The 18,204-nt window shown below is 33.9% G+C and overlaps 1 protein-coding gene across 1 annotated transcript; it reads left to right on the forward strand.

The window, feature by feature from the left end:
* Positions 1-577: 577 nt before the first annotated feature.
* Positions 578-1,459, forward strand: LOC115973914. Its single transcript, XM_031094155.1, has one exon. The coding sequence runs from the start codon at positions 578-580 to the stop codon at positions 1,457-1,459; it is 882 nt and encodes a 293-aa protein (XP_030950015.1).
* Positions 1,460-18,204: the final 16,745 nt, after the last annotated feature.

Raw genomic sequence — 18,204 nt, forward strand, 5'->3', positions numbered from 1 at the left:
CTGACCATTACGCTAAGATTGTGCAGTGGTCATAGCAAAATTTTGAAAACGCTATGAAATGCTAAAGAAAATTGAATGGATGATGAAAATGACAAGACAACCTGATTGTGATTAATGTAACACCTATTGCACAGTTATGGTAATTTAATGATGCAAGTGCGCACGAGTGACACAGCCATCATGTCTCCGAGAGAAACTCAGGTTGAGCTATTGTTGGAATGGCTAATGCTTATCTTTTATGGGAGAAGATGGTGCTGATACCCCACGTGTGTTGAATATTTTACATATCATTGCACAATATTTCATGTCATTAACATGTGATTTTATGAGTAAAATATACTTGGTAATGAGTTGTGAAGCTGGTGGTGGGGAGACATTGCAAATACATGGAGATAGCTTTCAGATCCAAATCAAAAACATGTGATATTCATCGAGATTCGAAGAGAAAGAGATTCCTTTTGTCTCCCTTACTTTGTGATATATATAACCAGTAGATGTCAAGGGAAGAAAGGCAAACCTTTAGACTGAATTGAACATTCAACTCCAAAGCAGTCTTTTTTCTGACCTGAAAAAATAAATGGCTTCCTCTCCTTTAAACCAAAAATCCAATTACCAAGCTCGTTCTATTAGCTTACCCTCCAAACCACACCCTCTCATTGTACAATGCAATGAGCACTTGTGCAGATTAGGTGCTTCTGATGCTTCCTCTTCAACATCATCATCCTTAAGCAGCAAACTAAGTTGCCTTCAGGATTTGCATGAATGTGTTGAAAAGTTGCTTCAGTTGCCATTAACTCAGCAAGCCATTGTGCAAGAGCACAATGACAAATGGGTAGAAGAGCTTTTGGATGGATCACTCAGGCTCTTGGACGTGTGTACCGCAGCCAAGGATGCCTTGATACATACAAAAGAATGTGCACGTGAACTTCAATCAATTATTCGTAGAAGACGAGGAGGAGAAATGGAGCTTGAAAGGGAGGTTCAGAAATATTTGATGTCTAGGAAGGTTGTCAAGAAGGCAGCCCAGAAGGCCTTAAAGGGTATGGAAAGAAAGTGTGGGGAAAAGAACCATGAGAATCTAGTCATGGTTAGCACATTGAGAGAAATAGAAGCAGCCACCCTTGATGTGTTTGAATCCTTGTTGTCCTATGTAGCCGGCCCAAGGTCGCGATCAAAATCAAGCAACTGGTCCTTGGTGTTCAAGTTGGTACACCCCAAAAGAGTAGCATGTGAGAATGAAGAAACAGATAAATCTGAACTAGAAAAGGTGGATGCCGCATTGAACTCTATCACTGGTCAGACAAGTAGCAAATCTGATTACAATGTGCATGTTGAGAATGTTCAGAGCTCCCTGGGGCAATTGGAACCGATTGTTCAAGATCTTGAAGAAGGACTTGAGAGCCTTTTCAGGCGCCTAATCAGAACCAGAGTTTCACTTCTCAACATCTTCAACCACTAGACAGATTGATCATGATGCTTATCCATCTATTTTTGTTATTAATTATCAAAAAGAAGGAAAAGCTGTAGTTATCCACACTTGTACATTGATATGTGTATTGTCTATTCAGATCCAAACTAAATATACTCTTTTAGAGAAATTTTCTTTGCTACGCTACTTCTTTACAATCTTACTCACTATTTATTTTTTATTGCGAAGCATGGAAACAAAATCTCTATAATGTGCATTTTCTGATTCTCCAAAGTGCTAGGTATCTTGCATAAAATCATCTATCGAAAAAACTGACAATATATGAAAAGGATATCTACATCAAATGACCCCATTAGTCAATTAGCTACACTTGTCAAAAGGTAGAAATTATGAGACAAATAATGTGATTGGAATCTTAATCATGTGAAAATTTTATCAATCCACGGATTCAAGTTAATTTTAGATTACACTTTAAATCTGATATCAGCAAGGTATGACCCAAATTCAAGCTGACTCAGCAGTTCAAAAGAGTTGGACCCAAAAAATGAATCATTTGAGAGTGAGGACAATTTGTGGTGTAAACTAACATGAAAACTGAGTCAGTTCTTTTAGTCAAATGTGCCACATGAGGATTTTATGCATTTAAATTGATACAAGAGCTGTCAAGATTCCAATTGTCTCAAAGAAGATAATTGAAGATTGATTCATAATTAATAAGATTCACATGGTAGCAAGACAGATTTTTTAAGTTTTTTTTATTAGTATGCATAAGCCATGTTCCTGCATTATAGACGCCATATTCACATCTCTTGCCAGATCCTGGCACAACACTCATCACAATTTGGCAGACAATAATAACATGCAACAACAGCAACAACCAAGCTACTCCCAAAATTTTGAGGTCAATTATGAATCTTCAACATACTAATTAGGGTTGGCCACATGTATTTTTTTTCCCATTGTTCTATATTGAAGTCTTAATTAATATTGTAGTGGCAGTGCAGACAAAGGAGAAACAGAAAGTAAATGATGAAGGCCTTCAGAAACTGCATGCTTATCTTTGTAAAGGTACAAATTAAATAAACAATACTATGTTGACCAACATATGAAAATTTTTATGGTACTTATGTGCTCAATCAGATAACAAAACAGAAATAGCAGGACATTATATAAGCAATGCTGACCTTTTCAAAAAAAGAAATAATAATATAAGCAATGCTGACTTGTGAGACTACCAGAAAGGTCAAGAATAAGAAGCTTCACCACATGTTCATTACTGATGTAAAATGTTGCATTAAAAACACTGAGAATGAAAGTTTGCACCGAGGGCTTGAACCTCTTGTCTGTCAAAGTGGTACACACTTGCAGATATCAAGTATCATACTAGTTTATGTTGTTGAAAATTAAGGGTGATTCCAGATGTATCACTCTAACTTATCTTACAAAAGTGGCCCCTAGTAATTCTTGAGCTGATGTCTTGACTTTCTTCCACAATGTCTTCCAAAACAATTTTGTGATCTTTAGAGGTGAATTTGGCCAGCTTCAAAGTTGTTTCTGATGATTTTTTACATAGTTTGAAGCAGTCACTTTGAAGGTGTTTGAACTAAAGGTTTTTATGTTTTTAAATCCAAGAACTGGTTGATCTTGTTATGAAAGGTGCTGGTACTAGCCAGAACTTGTGAAAACTAAGTCAAAAAGGGGTCTTATATCTGAACTTTTAATTGCAGATATATATGATTAATTCACCCCAAGCATAACTAGAATGTCTAATTTCATAATTCTTGTTCTTGATATTCAAACTCTTCATGCTAATTCATTAGTCTGATTGGCAAGAGCTGGTATATTCTATAGCCTACAGCTAGGCTGCCAGCGTAATTTGTTTTTACAAAAGCTTCACTCCTTGTTGAATAAATTCTTATTCATCCAAAAAAAAAAGAGACAGATAAAAGAAAATGACTTGAATGTGTTAAGCATTAGCTTATAAGCTCAATTTTTAGCTTATAACTTCTATTTACAACTTTTTGAAACCTCACTTTTTCCTACTTTTTCTCACATTTTCAAATTTTTTCAAGATACAAGTATAATTTAACACACTTTCAGCAAAAAAATTTCAGCAAAAAGCTAGATAAGCAATTCTCAAACAGACACAATCATATGCCAGGAGAACCATGCAAATGCATTGTAATTTACATCAGAGGCAAAAAGTCATATATCTTAATAATTAGATGTTTTTTCTTTTAAAATTTCTTTCAATAAGATTTAGAAAGATGAAATGATCCAAAAATTAATCATAGTCACACTATCTAACAAATGAAATCACCCGAACAGAACCACATGAGCATGTTAAATTGTTTTCTCTCCACTGGCAGATCAGCCACGTGCAATTATTTTCTGGCAGAGAAAAACAAATTACATAACACACACGACTGAGAATGGCTGTTGCCTTGCCTTTCCTCGTTATAGAGCGAATGGTATTGAGTCAATGATCCTTGTGTGCTACTGGCACTACCTTCTGTAAAGATTCTTTGTCATTTCACAATTCAGAATAATTGAGCAATGAGTTGGGAGAGCTAGTTGGAGGTTGGGAGTGGGGAGACAAGTATCAACATTGTCTCGGTTTTTTATAGATCCAAACAGCAGTTTTATCACCTTTGGTCACCATCTTGAGAAGTAGAGATTCCTCATGTCTTCATGACCCCATAATAAATAGTCAGCAGATGCAGGGAAGATAGCCAGAATTATTTGTACATTCAACTCTACACATTCTCACACCTGAGGAAGAAAACATATAGCCACCCACCATGCTCGCTCTAAAAGCTTTCCCTCGGAGCCACACCCACTTATTCCACAAATAGTTGAGTATTTATGCAGACTGAAGACTTCTGAAGCTACCTCATCATCATCAATATGCCACAAACTAAGTGACCTTCAGGACTTGCATGATTGCGTTGATAAGTTGCTTCTGTTACCCCTAACTCAACAAGCATTCATCCAAGACCATCATAGGAAATGGTTTGATCAGCTGTTGGATGTTTGTAGCATTGCTAAGGATGCCTTGTTGGAAATGAAGACAGGCATACATGAACTTCAATCAACTATGCGCAGAAGACAAGGAGGTGAAACAAGGCTAGCTAGGGAGGTTGGGAAATACTTTACCACATGAAAGGTGGTCATAAAGGCAGTCCAGAAGGCCCTAAAAGGCATGGAAAGTAATTCCATATATTGACAAAAACCATGAGACTCAGGCTATCATTAGCACATTGAGAGAAGTAGAAACAGTCAACTCCGTTGTCCTTGAATCCGTGTTAACCTTTATAGCCGGAAAAAGGCTGCAATCAAATTTGAGCAACTGGTCTTTGGTCTCCAAGCTGGTGCATCCTAAAAGAGTAGCATCCAAGGGTGAAGAAAAAAATGTTAATGAACTTGAAAAGGTAGACGCCGCATTGGAGTCACGCATCGGTCACAAGAAAAGCAAATCCGATTGCTTGATGAATGTGGAGAGTGTACAAAACTGGTTGGGAAAATTGGAGTCAAGCATTCAAGACCTTGAAGAAGGGATTGAGAACCACTTAAGATGCCTACTCAAAACCAGAGTTTCCCTTATCAACATCATCAATCGCTAATCCAGAAGATCATGATTCAGTATCATGGTTTCTATTTTTGCTTTTCACTAACAGGAAAAAAAAAAAAAAAAAGAGGTGAGACCTATAGATTCTCTAGTTATACTAGCACATGAAAGTGATACGTATGGAATTCTCTACTGATTCAAAATCAATACACTCTTTTATACAAGTCTGCTTCACTAGTATCTTTCAGGAGCTTTTACTTTTACCAATTTTTTTAAAAAAAAAATGGCTATACACGTGCATCTATAAATTAATCCAATACGAACAAATCTATATATCTATATTTATATCTATATATTACTAAAAACTGAAGCGTAGCGTTTAATGCTGCTGCTCTTACGTTGCGCCACATCAGTTGCCACCTCATTTTCTTAAAAAAAAAATAATTTTTCCTTCAATTTTTAAATGGTTTTTACAATTTTCAGCCCTATAAATCCCAGTCCTCACGTTGCGCCACATCAGCTGCCACCTCATTTTCTTTAAAAAAAAAAATTTTCCTTCAATTTTTAAATGGTTTTTACAATTTTCAGCCCTATAAATCTCAGCCCTTACGTTGCGCCACATCAGCTGCCACCTCATTTTCTTTAAAAAAAAAATAATTTTTCCTTCAATTTTTAAATGGTTTTTACAATTTTCAGCCCTATAAATCCCAGCCCTATAAATACAGCCCACTACTTATTTATTTACTCTCACTATCACCCTATAATAAATTTGTATAATTAATCCAGCTCACCTCTTATTTATTTAGTTCCACTATCAAGCCCAACCCAAAGACTTTTCAGTTCAGCTTAAAGGAAAAAGAAATTAAAAATATCAAACGTTCAAGCAGGTTTGAAAAAAAAAAAAAAGAAAAAAAAAAGGGAAACGTTTAGGGTTTTGTGTGACCAGATAGAAACGTGAGCAGAGAGAGTTTGAAATATGTAATGTAGAGGGAAGCTTAGAGGGAAGGAAAAAATAAACTTTGAAGCCTTCACCAAATAGAAACGTGAGCAGAGAGAGAGAGAGAGTGTGTGAAATATGTAACATAGAGGGAAGCTTAAAGGGAGGAAAAAAATAAATAAATAAATAAAAAATAAACGTTGAAGCCCTTCAGGTATTGTGTGAGAAAACAGAGAGTTTGAAACTACCCACCTTCCTGCTCTACAGTTTCTCAGTAACGGCTACCTATCTAATTTCTTTCCTCCCATTATTCCTTTCCACACAGTTTATAAATACTGACAGAACCTCCCTGCTTTGGTTGAGGTATCTCTACATCTCAATTCTTTTTTTTGGGTGCAAAACTTTTATGCTCTGTTTATATTAATATGAGACCCTTTTTTTTTTTTTTTTTTTTGTGTTTGTGTTTAAATTAGACGAGCATCCTTGGCATGCCATTGATGTGTTTGTGAGATTGCCTAAATGTCGTTTCAATAGTACTATAATTTTACTGCTAAAAAAACTATTTTATTTTACCTTAGTTTATTTGAAAATATCTTAGGTCTCATTGTCAATCTATAGTCAATCCAGTTAACTTGATGCTGGGTTGCTTCTGGTACTACACATGTCATATGGATCAACTGGGAAAAACAACTGATAAAGATGATTAAATTGATGTAGATTTCACTGATAGAACTTCTCCTTGAAAATTTGTGTTTTCTATGTTCGCTGTGATTTTGCAAAGTATGATGTGCATATTTTCAATGTGATTTAGAGAATGGGTTGTCTATGGGTTGTTCATCTTTCTTTATTTTGTCTCTTCATTTTTCCCTCTCTTACCTTTTCATCTCCCTACTACCCTCAACCTTAATGTCACTATTCATCTTTTCATTCATTTTCGTTTATTTTGTCTCTTCATATTCACACCATCTTCTATAAATTTGTTATTCTCTCTTCCATTCTTTGCATAGTTTTCCATCACAAAAAGGTTGTTTCTCCCTCTCTCTCTCTCTCTCTCTCACACACACACACACACAATAATTTTTGGAGTTTTTTTTTTTTTCCTGCATCTCTACTAAAGTTGATAAATTTTTGTGTTTGTTATAACTTTACATTGGGTTGGTATGATTTAGTTTTGTGTTTTAAGTTTTTTTTTTTTTTGTTCTCTTTGATTGTTAAATATTATACTATTGCGTGATAAAAAAAAATAATCTATATATTACTAAAAGCTGAAGCATAGCGTTTAAAGTTACTGTACTCACGTTGAGCCACATCAGCATCCACGTCATTATCCTTTTTCTTTTCAATTTTCCTATAATTTTTTTTTAACATTTACTTTTTTTTTTTAATAATTTCACTTTCTCCAACCTTTCTCACGCCTTTACCTTTTCATCTCCCCACTACCCTCAACTTTAATATCACTTTTCATCTTTCTTAATTTTATCTCTTCATCTTTTCCTCCCTTACCTTTTCATCTCCCCATTACCCTCAACCTTAATATAACTATTCATCTTTCCATTCATTTTCTTTTATTTTGTCTCTTCATATTCACACCATCTTCTATAAATTTGTTATTCTCTCTTCCATTTTTTGCATAGTTTTCCATTACAGAAAGGTTGTTTCTCTCTCTCTCTCTCTCACACAATTATTTTTGGATTTTTTTTCTTTTTTTTCCTTGCATCTCTGCTTAAGTTGATAAATTTTTGTGTTTGTTATAACTCTACGTTGGGTTGGTACGATTTAGTTTTGTGTTTTAAGTTTTTTTTTTTTGCTCTCTTTGATTGTTAAATATTATACTATTGCGTTATAAAAAAAATTTAAAAAGATAATATATAAGAATACAATATATATTATTCTATTACATAACATAATTTGGGTAATTTGGTATTTATTGTTATATATATATATATATATATTATATTTTTGCTTTTTTAATCTTTTCAAAAATTTTATTCAATATTTAAACTCAGTCACATCCTCCATATAATTAAATTATTTATATTTTTTAATTAAACATATAATATTTTATTTAAATTTAAATAAATGAAATTGTACTCACTTTTTTTAACATTTATACTTTCTCCAACCTTTCTCTTTCTTTTTACATTTTCATCTCCTCACCACCCTCTGTTTTAATATCACTCTTCATCTTTCCCTTTATTTTGTTTCTTCTTATTGTTATCCTTTTAGTATAAATTTGGCATTCTCTTTTCCATTATATGCATAATTTTTCTTCACAAAAAAATTTATTTCTCTCTCTTTCTCTCTCAATTTTTGGTGATATATATATAATTTGCATCTCTACTTTAGGTTGAGAAATTTTTGTATTTTTTAGAACTCTACTTTAGGTTGATCCAATTTAATTGTGTTTTAAGTTTTTTTTTTTTTGGTTGTTAAATTTTATCATATTGCATTGTAAAGAATTAAAGATAGTATATAAGAATGTAATATTTTAATATTACATAATATGATTTAAATAATTTGGTATTTATTTAGAGATAATTAATTTGGCATTTATTGTTATATCTTTTATTTTTATTTTTTTCTTCTCATATTATTTTATTCAACATTATTATTATTATTGCTGTTGAATTAATATATTAGATTGTATATTTTTTTAAAAGTCAATAGTATATAAGAATGTAATATTTTAATATTAAATAATTTGGTATTTATTTAGAGATAATCAATTTGGCATTTATTTTTATATCTTTTATTTTTATTTTTTTTCTTCTCATATTATTTTATTCAACATTATTATTATTGTTGTTGTTGTTGTTGTTGTTGTTGTTGTATATTTTTTAAAAGTCAATATATTAACTTGAAAGAAAATGAAAAACCAACTATTAACCAATAATAACTAAAACAACAATATTATCACATGCAACGCGCGGGTCTACGACTAGTAATAATAATAGGTGAAACTGAGAGAAACTCAAATTAGATTTCAAATTAGAGTTCCAATTTTGTGCCATGTGTCCAAAATTATTTATGCTTAAAAAGTTTTATTTCTTAATTTTAGAATCAAATGTGTGACCACATCATAAATATTCATCCAAATAAGTTATTAAGTACAAAAACCAAAGAGTCTAGAATAAATGAATCGTAAAAAAAAAAAAAAAAAAAAAAATTAAAAAAAGTGCTTCTCAATAATTAAAAAAAAAAATAGACAATTTACATTTTATACCTAATAATGTCTTCACAAAATTTCTTAAAGAGTTAACAAAGTATAAATATGACTATCAATAGTATTTAAATTATATATATGAGAATTATATTATGCATCTGTAGGGCCTGGATTCGAGCACTCCTTCTATTGGACGAAAGGTCTCAAGCCCAACTAACCCAATACAATAAATTTTTAGAGAATGGGTTTAAGAACTAGATCTTAGTCTAAACCACAATCACTAGACACGGTTGTGTGTGGGCTGAATAACAAGGAAATGGGTTAAAGTATGGAATTTTATCCTCGGGCATTTTGTCCGAGGAACTTAGTATTCTTCTTCTTCTTCTTTCAATATTAGGTTACAGAGGTTTTCAAGATCATGCAGACTGCCACAGCTTCCTCCTTTTTCTCTCCTCCTCTTCTTTTCTTGTGATCCCCCATTCTTGGAGGGTCCCTCACATTATATACTTCTTTCCAGTCGATTTTGACCCTCCACTTGTTGATCATGTAAGTCACTACTCGAGTGCTCATCCTATCAGCCACCTTCCCAAACCCTCTATGAGTTTCGGCAACCAAGGCCGCACTGTTCAGGAGTCATTTCTTCATTAATGCGGCCAGAACGTTAGTTAGGTGCATTCAATGTGGAGATGACAGTTTCTCCTTGAATTGCTTCTGCACCATACACCTATGGGTATCCTACTATACTTACCCTTCTCTTGGGAGCACTCTGGGAGGCTGCCTTTGTCGATGCGCTGTTCTCTCCAATTGGGATTTGGGGTGCCGAGAGCAGGATCGTCCTCGACAATACTTCTAGGCCATTTGGGCTTTCTTTGTCCGTCCTCGGCCGTTTCTCTCTCCTCAGCATGTGGGCCCAGTATAAAGTGGGCCGAGGTTGTCAAATTCTTTGGCCCCATAGCATCTTATTGTATATCTTTTAGTGTATCTATGCATATGCATAGAATTACAAGCTAGTAAATTATAAAAATAAACTTAATTAAAAATATTAATTAATTAATTTGGAATAATGGTTTTTTTTTTTTTCACAACAGCTGAATTGACAAATTTTTACTTATTTTTATTTTTGGATTTCATTAACATTACTTTATTATTTACTATTATAACTTGTTACCCTAATAGTTGTTAAACATTTTATGAAAGTTATTATAACAATTATCATCACATTTTTCTCTCAAAAAATATTTATCATCACTTTTTTTCTTTTTAGTTCTTGAATAGTAATTAAATTATTACAAACAAGTAAAATCAATAAAATACAGCATTGAGTGTTCTTTGATAACTAATTTCAACAAAATATTAAATAAATACAAAACGCATATCTATCATCAATATACCCATAAACTTATTCTATCTTTTTGTTTTCTATGAAATAAACTATTTCCGTATAACTTTCTTCATTCTTTACAAGATTCTCTTCTTCTTTTTCCTTGGATTACTACAAAAATTGTAGGTTACACAATCCATGTTCTAATTCAAGATAGACTATTAATTATATGTGTAGAAGATTATTTGTTGATAAGTAACCATATAAATTGTTGTTTTTATCTAAGCATATGACTCAAACTTTAAGTAGTGGCTTTGGTAAGTGATGATGTACATACTCTGACGATACAACTAAAAGAGGATTTCAATTTGAGAAGGGTCGACTTTGGTTAGTGATACTGTAATGTAATGATTAAGAACAATACTATTTATAGTTTTTTTAGAAGAAAAAAAATATATAGTTTTAATGGAAAAGATCATAAAAATAAATTATCAAGATTGATGAACGGATTAACTAAAGTACGGGGTGGGAGAGCACGGGATTTAAAGGAGTACTTTAGCATAAAGCCATAAACACCTAAACTGCTATATCTATTATTTATTTCTAATTTGGCTATTTCAATATACCCATAAAAGGGAATACATAGAACATACAATAGGATAAATTTTGTAACCAAAAAAATCAAGAAAACCTACAATAGTACATAATCACAATATCTCATGGTGTAAATAAAACCATAATCTGCGAAATTCTAACAGCCATGATAATTTAATATATTCCTTTAACATTTTCAGATTGTTGAAGTATTAAAATTCATAGCAAAACAAGAAGGCATAGAATTGCCACATCAATTGGCTGAAAAGATTGCTGAGAAGTAAAAAAATAACCTCCGCCAAGCCATTCGTTCATTTGAGGCCACTTGGAGAGATAGGTAACACTAATATGTTAACCATTCAATATGTTGGATTTTTCTTTTCTATTCTTTTCTTTCACATTTGCCTTGCCTTTCCTCTTACCTATATCTAATTTGCCTGTTTCCTAACAATGTACTTGCGGTTATCCCTTAAAAGAAGACCATGAAATTTTGACTGGATGGGAAGATGATATTGCAAATATTGCTAGGAATATAATTGAAGAGTAAAGCTCAAAACAGTTAGCTATTTTATCATCATATTTCGTTTAGAATAAACTCCATTGTGCTTGTTGTGGAAGACAATTTGACCAAAATAGTTTAAAATGTTACAAATTCCAAATGATCACATTACAATTGGTCCAAAATTGTCCATATTGAAATTCTGTAGCCCAATTTGTTTAAGAGTAATGTTACAAGACAACATTTTTCACAATAATTGAGTTAACAGATTTTTATTAATTTTCATCTAAACCCATCAATGTCATTACTTGATCATTTATAATTAATAACTTGTTATCTTGATAGTTGTAAAATATTTTGTAAAAAAAATTGTTGCTCTAGCCTCAAGAGCTATTGCTTGTTTGATGCATCTTGTAATTAAAAATTAAAATTTGCAAACTGCATTTTGCGAGCTGAGATCTCTTATCAAGTTCTAAGAAAATGAGCATTCCTTTCATATATAGGCTATATATTATTCGTGGGAAGCTTCAAAATCTTAGCGAGCATAATCTATCCCGGGATTTCATATTCGAGGTAAGAAAGTTCTTTCAATTTCATGCAACTGTATTGGAACCAATCAATAAGGCTTATATCATACTGAGGAAATTATCTTCATATGCAGTTCTCTGGTAATAGAACTGAAGAAGCTTGTACGTATAGAATTACAGAACCGAATTGATACTCTCTATGGTGATTACAAAGTATGAACCTAGACTCATTGACACTTCTTGTTTCTTAAAAAAAAAAAAAAAAGTTTATCTCTAAATTTGTATTAAATAAATTTTCTTCAACTCACTACCTGATGGTTGAAATGACTATCTACATGAACTTTAATTTTAGTCCTATGACATTTTAATGAGTCATGTGGGTTGTCTTTTAAATTGCCACTCAATGGATTGAAGGATTTATCCTTAAACTGGTTTAGAGAAAAGCTATCATTGTTTGAATATCCTAACTTTTTTTCCTTAATATATATATATATATATTCTAAACGATAATGATATTTTGTTTCCTTGTGTCCAGAGGGAAAATAATAAAGGTATGCATGAGGAAATGGATAAAAGGCTAATTAATTAACCCAATGACCATGAATCTTAATCAATTCATGAGGAATGAAGGTAAAATAAAATCAACCATTGCCAATTTTGAACATATATACATGCATCACATTATTCCTCTAGTCTCATATAGTAATTTGCACTATGGTCTCATTAATATATTAATCACAGCTGAATCCAACCCATCTGATTTTTTTTTTTTTTTTTTTTGTCACGAGGATAGAGGTTATAGTACATGAATATTGAGCTTCTCTTCAATAGCCAATCATTACTCTTGATTTCACATATTCTGATAAAGTTCTTTTGGATTATCTTCCACAGAGTTTATAGCAAAATTCATGAGCTCCTATAAGTCATCAATTACAATCGACAGAGGTACACATCATGAAAGTGTAGCATAAAGGGATATCTTGCTTCCATATAGCTCAACCAAATTATCTTATTCAGAATATATGAATCTGTTTTTAGTTTACTACCAATCAAGTGCTGCTTTGTTTGGCAAGCTTGAGACCATGACTTGGAAAATAAATAATGGTCATGTTTGTTTAAAAATAAATGAGTGTTTACAAACCATGTATTTGAAGTGTGAATTTAGATACATTATACGTGATTGTAAATTTTGGTGTTTTACATAATCGTAAGTTGACAACAGATACGTAGACTGTACGTAGTAAGTATCATGCAATGTAAAACCAAAACTCAGTTCAGAAACAAACGCCTGTAGAAGATGACCCTTACAAACTACAACTGAAGAAAGACATCTTGTTAAGGTGATGGTGAGTAATGCTGACAATAAAGTGGAATGTTATCCAATCTGTATAGCCGAAAAGAACTATGGTTATCGAAATGAATAGCAAACGTGGTTAGCATGTTATTCGTTTAAGGCAATGTTTGGATATTGTTTATTATTAAAAACTGAAAATACTGTAGTAAAATAATTTTTAAATGTATGAATAGTAACGTGGGACTCAGGTTTAGAGTTGATTTTGTCAAATTCTGTACTTATGGGTCCGTGAACAGTACATGGGACCCACTGTTTAAAACGCAAACGCAAACGTGGTTAGATTTTAATTGTATTCATGAAACTCACACTAAGTGTATGTTTGGATTGCACTGAAAACAATAGATGTTTGCGTCTGTGTTTTTTTGTATGGGTCCCGTGTACTGTTCATGGGACCTGCAAGTACGGTTTTCAGCAAATTTTTCTTTAAAATTGGCTCCTACGGCACTATTCACATATTTAAAAATTATTTTACTACAGTATTTTCAGTTTTCAGAAATAAGCAGTATCCAAACAAACCCTAAATGTAAAAAAAAAAGATGAGACAATGGTTTTCAAAACTAGACTTAATAGAGATTGGAGAATAAAAAAACACAAAGGATTGATTTCATCTTTTTTTAAAATTTTTTTTTTCAAACTGACGTGTCAACCCTTGATTTTCATCTACTAAATTAACTATATATCATATATTATTACACCATATATTTCATATTCTATATAATATAGTAGTATTTATTTATTTTTGCTAAACTAATATAGTAGTATTTATTACACATTATTAGTGTACACACTTTTATGCAACTAAAAAGGCAACTTTTTTCTCTTTAAAAGAGAGAGAGAGAGAAAAAAGTAATTATTAAGCGGGTTTCAGTTAGTTTAACTAGTAAAATTTTTTATAATTGAATAAGAGATTTAAGATTCAATATCCGCGTACACCAAAAATTGATTGGTGTCTTACTCTGATGATAAAAGAATACAATCATAAAAAACGGATGTCATAAGTTGATACTTTATAATAATAAAAAATGCAACGTTCAAAGTTGAAAATCGTAATTTGAAGTCATGATCTCAGTTATTTTTTTAGTTATGTGCATTAAGATGTGTGTAACTATATTTATACTATACTAGATAATATCTTGCACGATGTGCGGATACTTCATTAATTTCAAATTGGAATACTTTTTTCATAACCTATTTTGATATTTTATTATTGTCATTAAAAAAAAAAAAAAGGCTTGTCACAAATTACATCACTAAACTAATTAGTATGATATAGACGTTGATTTTTTTTTTAATCTAAAGGCAAAATGTACAACTTTCCCACGTCATACTGTTAAACGCTTCGAAGCTCGATTATCTTAATTCATATTTCTATATAAAAAAAAAAATTATCTTGTAAGTGGTTTTAGACTATTGATTAGATTTTCTTTACTAATGTTAGAAAATTTTGATATTTAAGCTGACAAAATAAAATTTATGGGAACAATTGAATTTTAATTGATTATGAAATTTTTAAATAAGAATTAAAAGCACAAAATACAATCATGTCCTACTATTGTGAAAATTGAAACAAGCTCCCAAACATTATATAAGGCAAATCGCAAAGAAAACTTCTAAAAGATCTCATATATGTTTTAAAATTTTTATAAAATAATTTTATGTTAACTAATAATATTTTTTTTTTCTCAATTCTATTACTACATTTTAAACCTCAAATTCAAATTTTAAATACATTTCTAATAGTTCAAACTAATAGAGGGAAAATATTTCATTTGTGTGTGTGCAACCTAACTTAACTAATAACTCTCTAGCGAAGGCATTTAAAGGAAACCTAAGGCCACCTAAGAAGTAAGATTCATAGACGCCTATACCAAAACGGGGCTCACAACACCACTCTCCACGGACGGGCAGCCTAGGGTTAAACTCGTCTGGGATTTGATACCAGGATTTAAGGCTATTTAACCTCTGTTCGTCCGTATCAGTGGGTTGACAGGACTCGAACGTTGATCTTTGGGCTATCTCCTGTAATACAAAAGACATAGAATCAGAGGGGACCGGCCAAAAATCCTCCGATGATCAAGTTAGTTACTTTGAACTCTCTGTAACGAAGAAATGTTCTCTCAAAAGTGAAAATGTCTGAATATCCTTACCCTTCATCGAAGAAGCCTTATATAGTGTGTGTGTGGAACGGTTATCTGTTTAGTAACCGCTCCCAATGTCGAGGAGTCCGGAGAATTGGGAGTAACTTCCATAACCGCTGTGGAAGTTACCTAGGTCGGACGAGCCGATGAACTCGTCCATCCATAGTAAGGATGGACGAGACCTCCAGGATGATCTCGTCCATTTTTAGTGGAAGATGGACGAGATCATCTTGGAAGGCTTGACGTTCATAAATGATAAGTAGATCTCACGAGGTATTGCTCGTCCATGTATGGACGAGGTTCGCCAGTACGCTTGCAATTTTCACCGTCTATTGTAGCTTCTTTCGTTGGACGAGACATATGGACGAGTTATGGACTTGGGATTATTTATGACACCATCAGTTGCCCCCTCGTCCATGTGAGTCGTCCAAATGGTTGAACGTCCTTGGACTGGTGTAATTGGTTATTAATTATTTGCATGACGTGTCATTTTTTTATTGGCGACTGATTCCGTCGATTTATATTTCCGAGGTAGATGCCCCGTGTCGCTTTCGTATTGGTTGGGTCGTTTCGATTACCCAGGTCAGCATCCTATAAATAGTGGAATGCCTCCCTTAACCCTTTTCATTCCAGAGATTTTCTTCCTTGACATCCGTCGTCTAGAGCCTCGTCTAGGAGTTCATCTGCGTCTAGAGTCTTCTTCCGTCTAGAGCTAAGTACTCTTCTTCTCCTCGTCTTTAGGTTTTAAGTTTCTTGTTAGAGATGTCTGTTGCTTCCTCGTCTATTGATAGCCTTAATAAGGCTATAGACGAGTACTGTGAGGATACTAGTGAGAGGTCTAACTCTAGCAGTGCTAGTGATGAGAGTGGAGGAAGCACAGACGAGAACTACCCTTCTGGGGCCCCTGGGCTCCCTATTGAGGTCGTCCAAGAACAGCTTAGGAGAGCTTCTGGCTCTCAAGCTGGTTCTCCGTCCAATCCTACGGACGAGGTAGAAACCGTCTTCAGTTGCGCTGTAGGCGTCCATTCTAAGACGGACGAACAGAGGTTAAATAGCCTTAAATCCTGGTATCAAATCCCAGACGAATTTAACCCTAGGCTGCCCGTCCGTGGAGAGTGGTGTTGTGAGCCCCGTTTTGGTATAGGCGTCTATGAATCTTACTTCTTAGGTGGCCTTAGGTTTCCTTTAAATGCATTCGCTAGAGAGTTATTAGTTAAGTTAGGTTTAGGTGTTTGTCAATTCAATCCTAACGCATGGAGACTAATTATCTCCATGCAAATTTTGTGGAGGGAAGTTTTTGGTGGGGACCGTCCTCTTACAGTGGACGAGTTCCTTTATTGTTATAAACCTTCTGCCATAAGTCAATCTGAAGGTTTTTATCAGTTTACTGCTAGAGGGAATGATTTTAGGTTGATCAAGTCCCTAGCTTCGTCTGATAGGAAATGGAAGACGGAGTTCATTTTCGTTTCAGGCTTCTGGGCAGGGAACCCTGTGGACGTTGGCAGGGATCCCTTTCCCCCTTACATTAGGGACCTAGGGAACCTTCGTCCAGAAGGTATGTCCCTTCCCCTTATTTATTTTTATTCTCGCTTCTATTTGGTAAATTTACAATTTCTAACCTTTGTTTGTTCATTGTGCTGTAGTTGCCAAACGTTCGTCCTTGAGCAAATTTCACCGTGACCGCGTCCACAGGGCTCGTCTACATACAAACAGGAGCTTTCGTTCTCTTGTCACGCTTGTCACGCTTAGACGTCTAGCCAAGTGGGGTTTAGGTCCTGAGCCTTCAGACGAAGCTATCGCCCACGAAGTTACTGTGCGAAAAAGTAAGTTTTTAGCTAAACCTCCTTTTCTTTTTCTTTTTTTTTTTTTTTTTTTAATTTTTTTTTTTTTTTTATACATTCCTAACTTGTTCATCTCGTCTTAGGAATGTCAACAATGAAAGAGAACAGAGGGAAGGAGATTGCAGGAGAGGGAAAACGTCCTGACAGACAAGACCCAGTCTCGTCCATAGGTTCACTCTTACTGGTAGTACCTCCTCAAGTGCTCCACATTCCAAGGATGTTCCAGCTTTCTCCCGTCCAGGGCCTCCAGGTAGTAGGATCCTTGCCTTTTACTGTTGATAACTCTATAGGGTCCTTCCCAGTTTGGGCCCAATTTCCCATGTGCCGGGCTCTTGGTTGACAAAGAGACCTTTCTCAGGACGAGATCTCCAATGTTGAAACGCCTAGGCTTCACCATCGCATCATACTGCTTAGCCATGAGGTTCTTATACTTTGCTGCCCTGTGTTCTGCGTTTGTCCTTACCTCGTCTATTAGATCGAGATTCAGACGAAGCTGATCCTCATTATCCTTGTCTTGATATATCATCACCCTGTGATTAGCCATATGTACTTTTGCAGGTATGACTGCATCACTTCCATAGGCTAGCTTGAAAGGAGTCTCTCCTGTAGGTGTCCTCACTGTGGTCCTATATGCCCATAAAACTCCTGGTAATTCATCTGGCCATACTCCCTTTACCCCCTCAAGCCGAGTTTTGATGATTTTCAACAAGGATCGGTTTGCAACTTCAGCCTGGCCGTTGGCTTGGGGGTGTGCAGGCGAGGAGTAATGGTTCTGAATTCCAAAATGTAAGCAGAAGTCCTTGAAGAGTGCATTGTCAAATTGTCGTCCGTTG

Source organism: Quercus lobata, chromosome 2 (genome assembly GCF_001633185.2).
Source record: "Quercus lobata isolate SW786 chromosome 2, ValleyOak3.0 Primary Assembly, whole genome shotgun sequence".
NCBI lineage: Eukaryota > Viridiplantae > Streptophyta > Magnoliopsida > Fagales > Fagaceae > Quercus > Quercus lobata.

Excerpts from the sequence above, each read along its gene's own strand:
- LOC115973914 (XM_031094155.1), top strand. The coding sequence starts at position 578 with ATGGCTTCCTCTCCTTTAAACCAAAAATCCAATTACCAAGCTCGTTCT.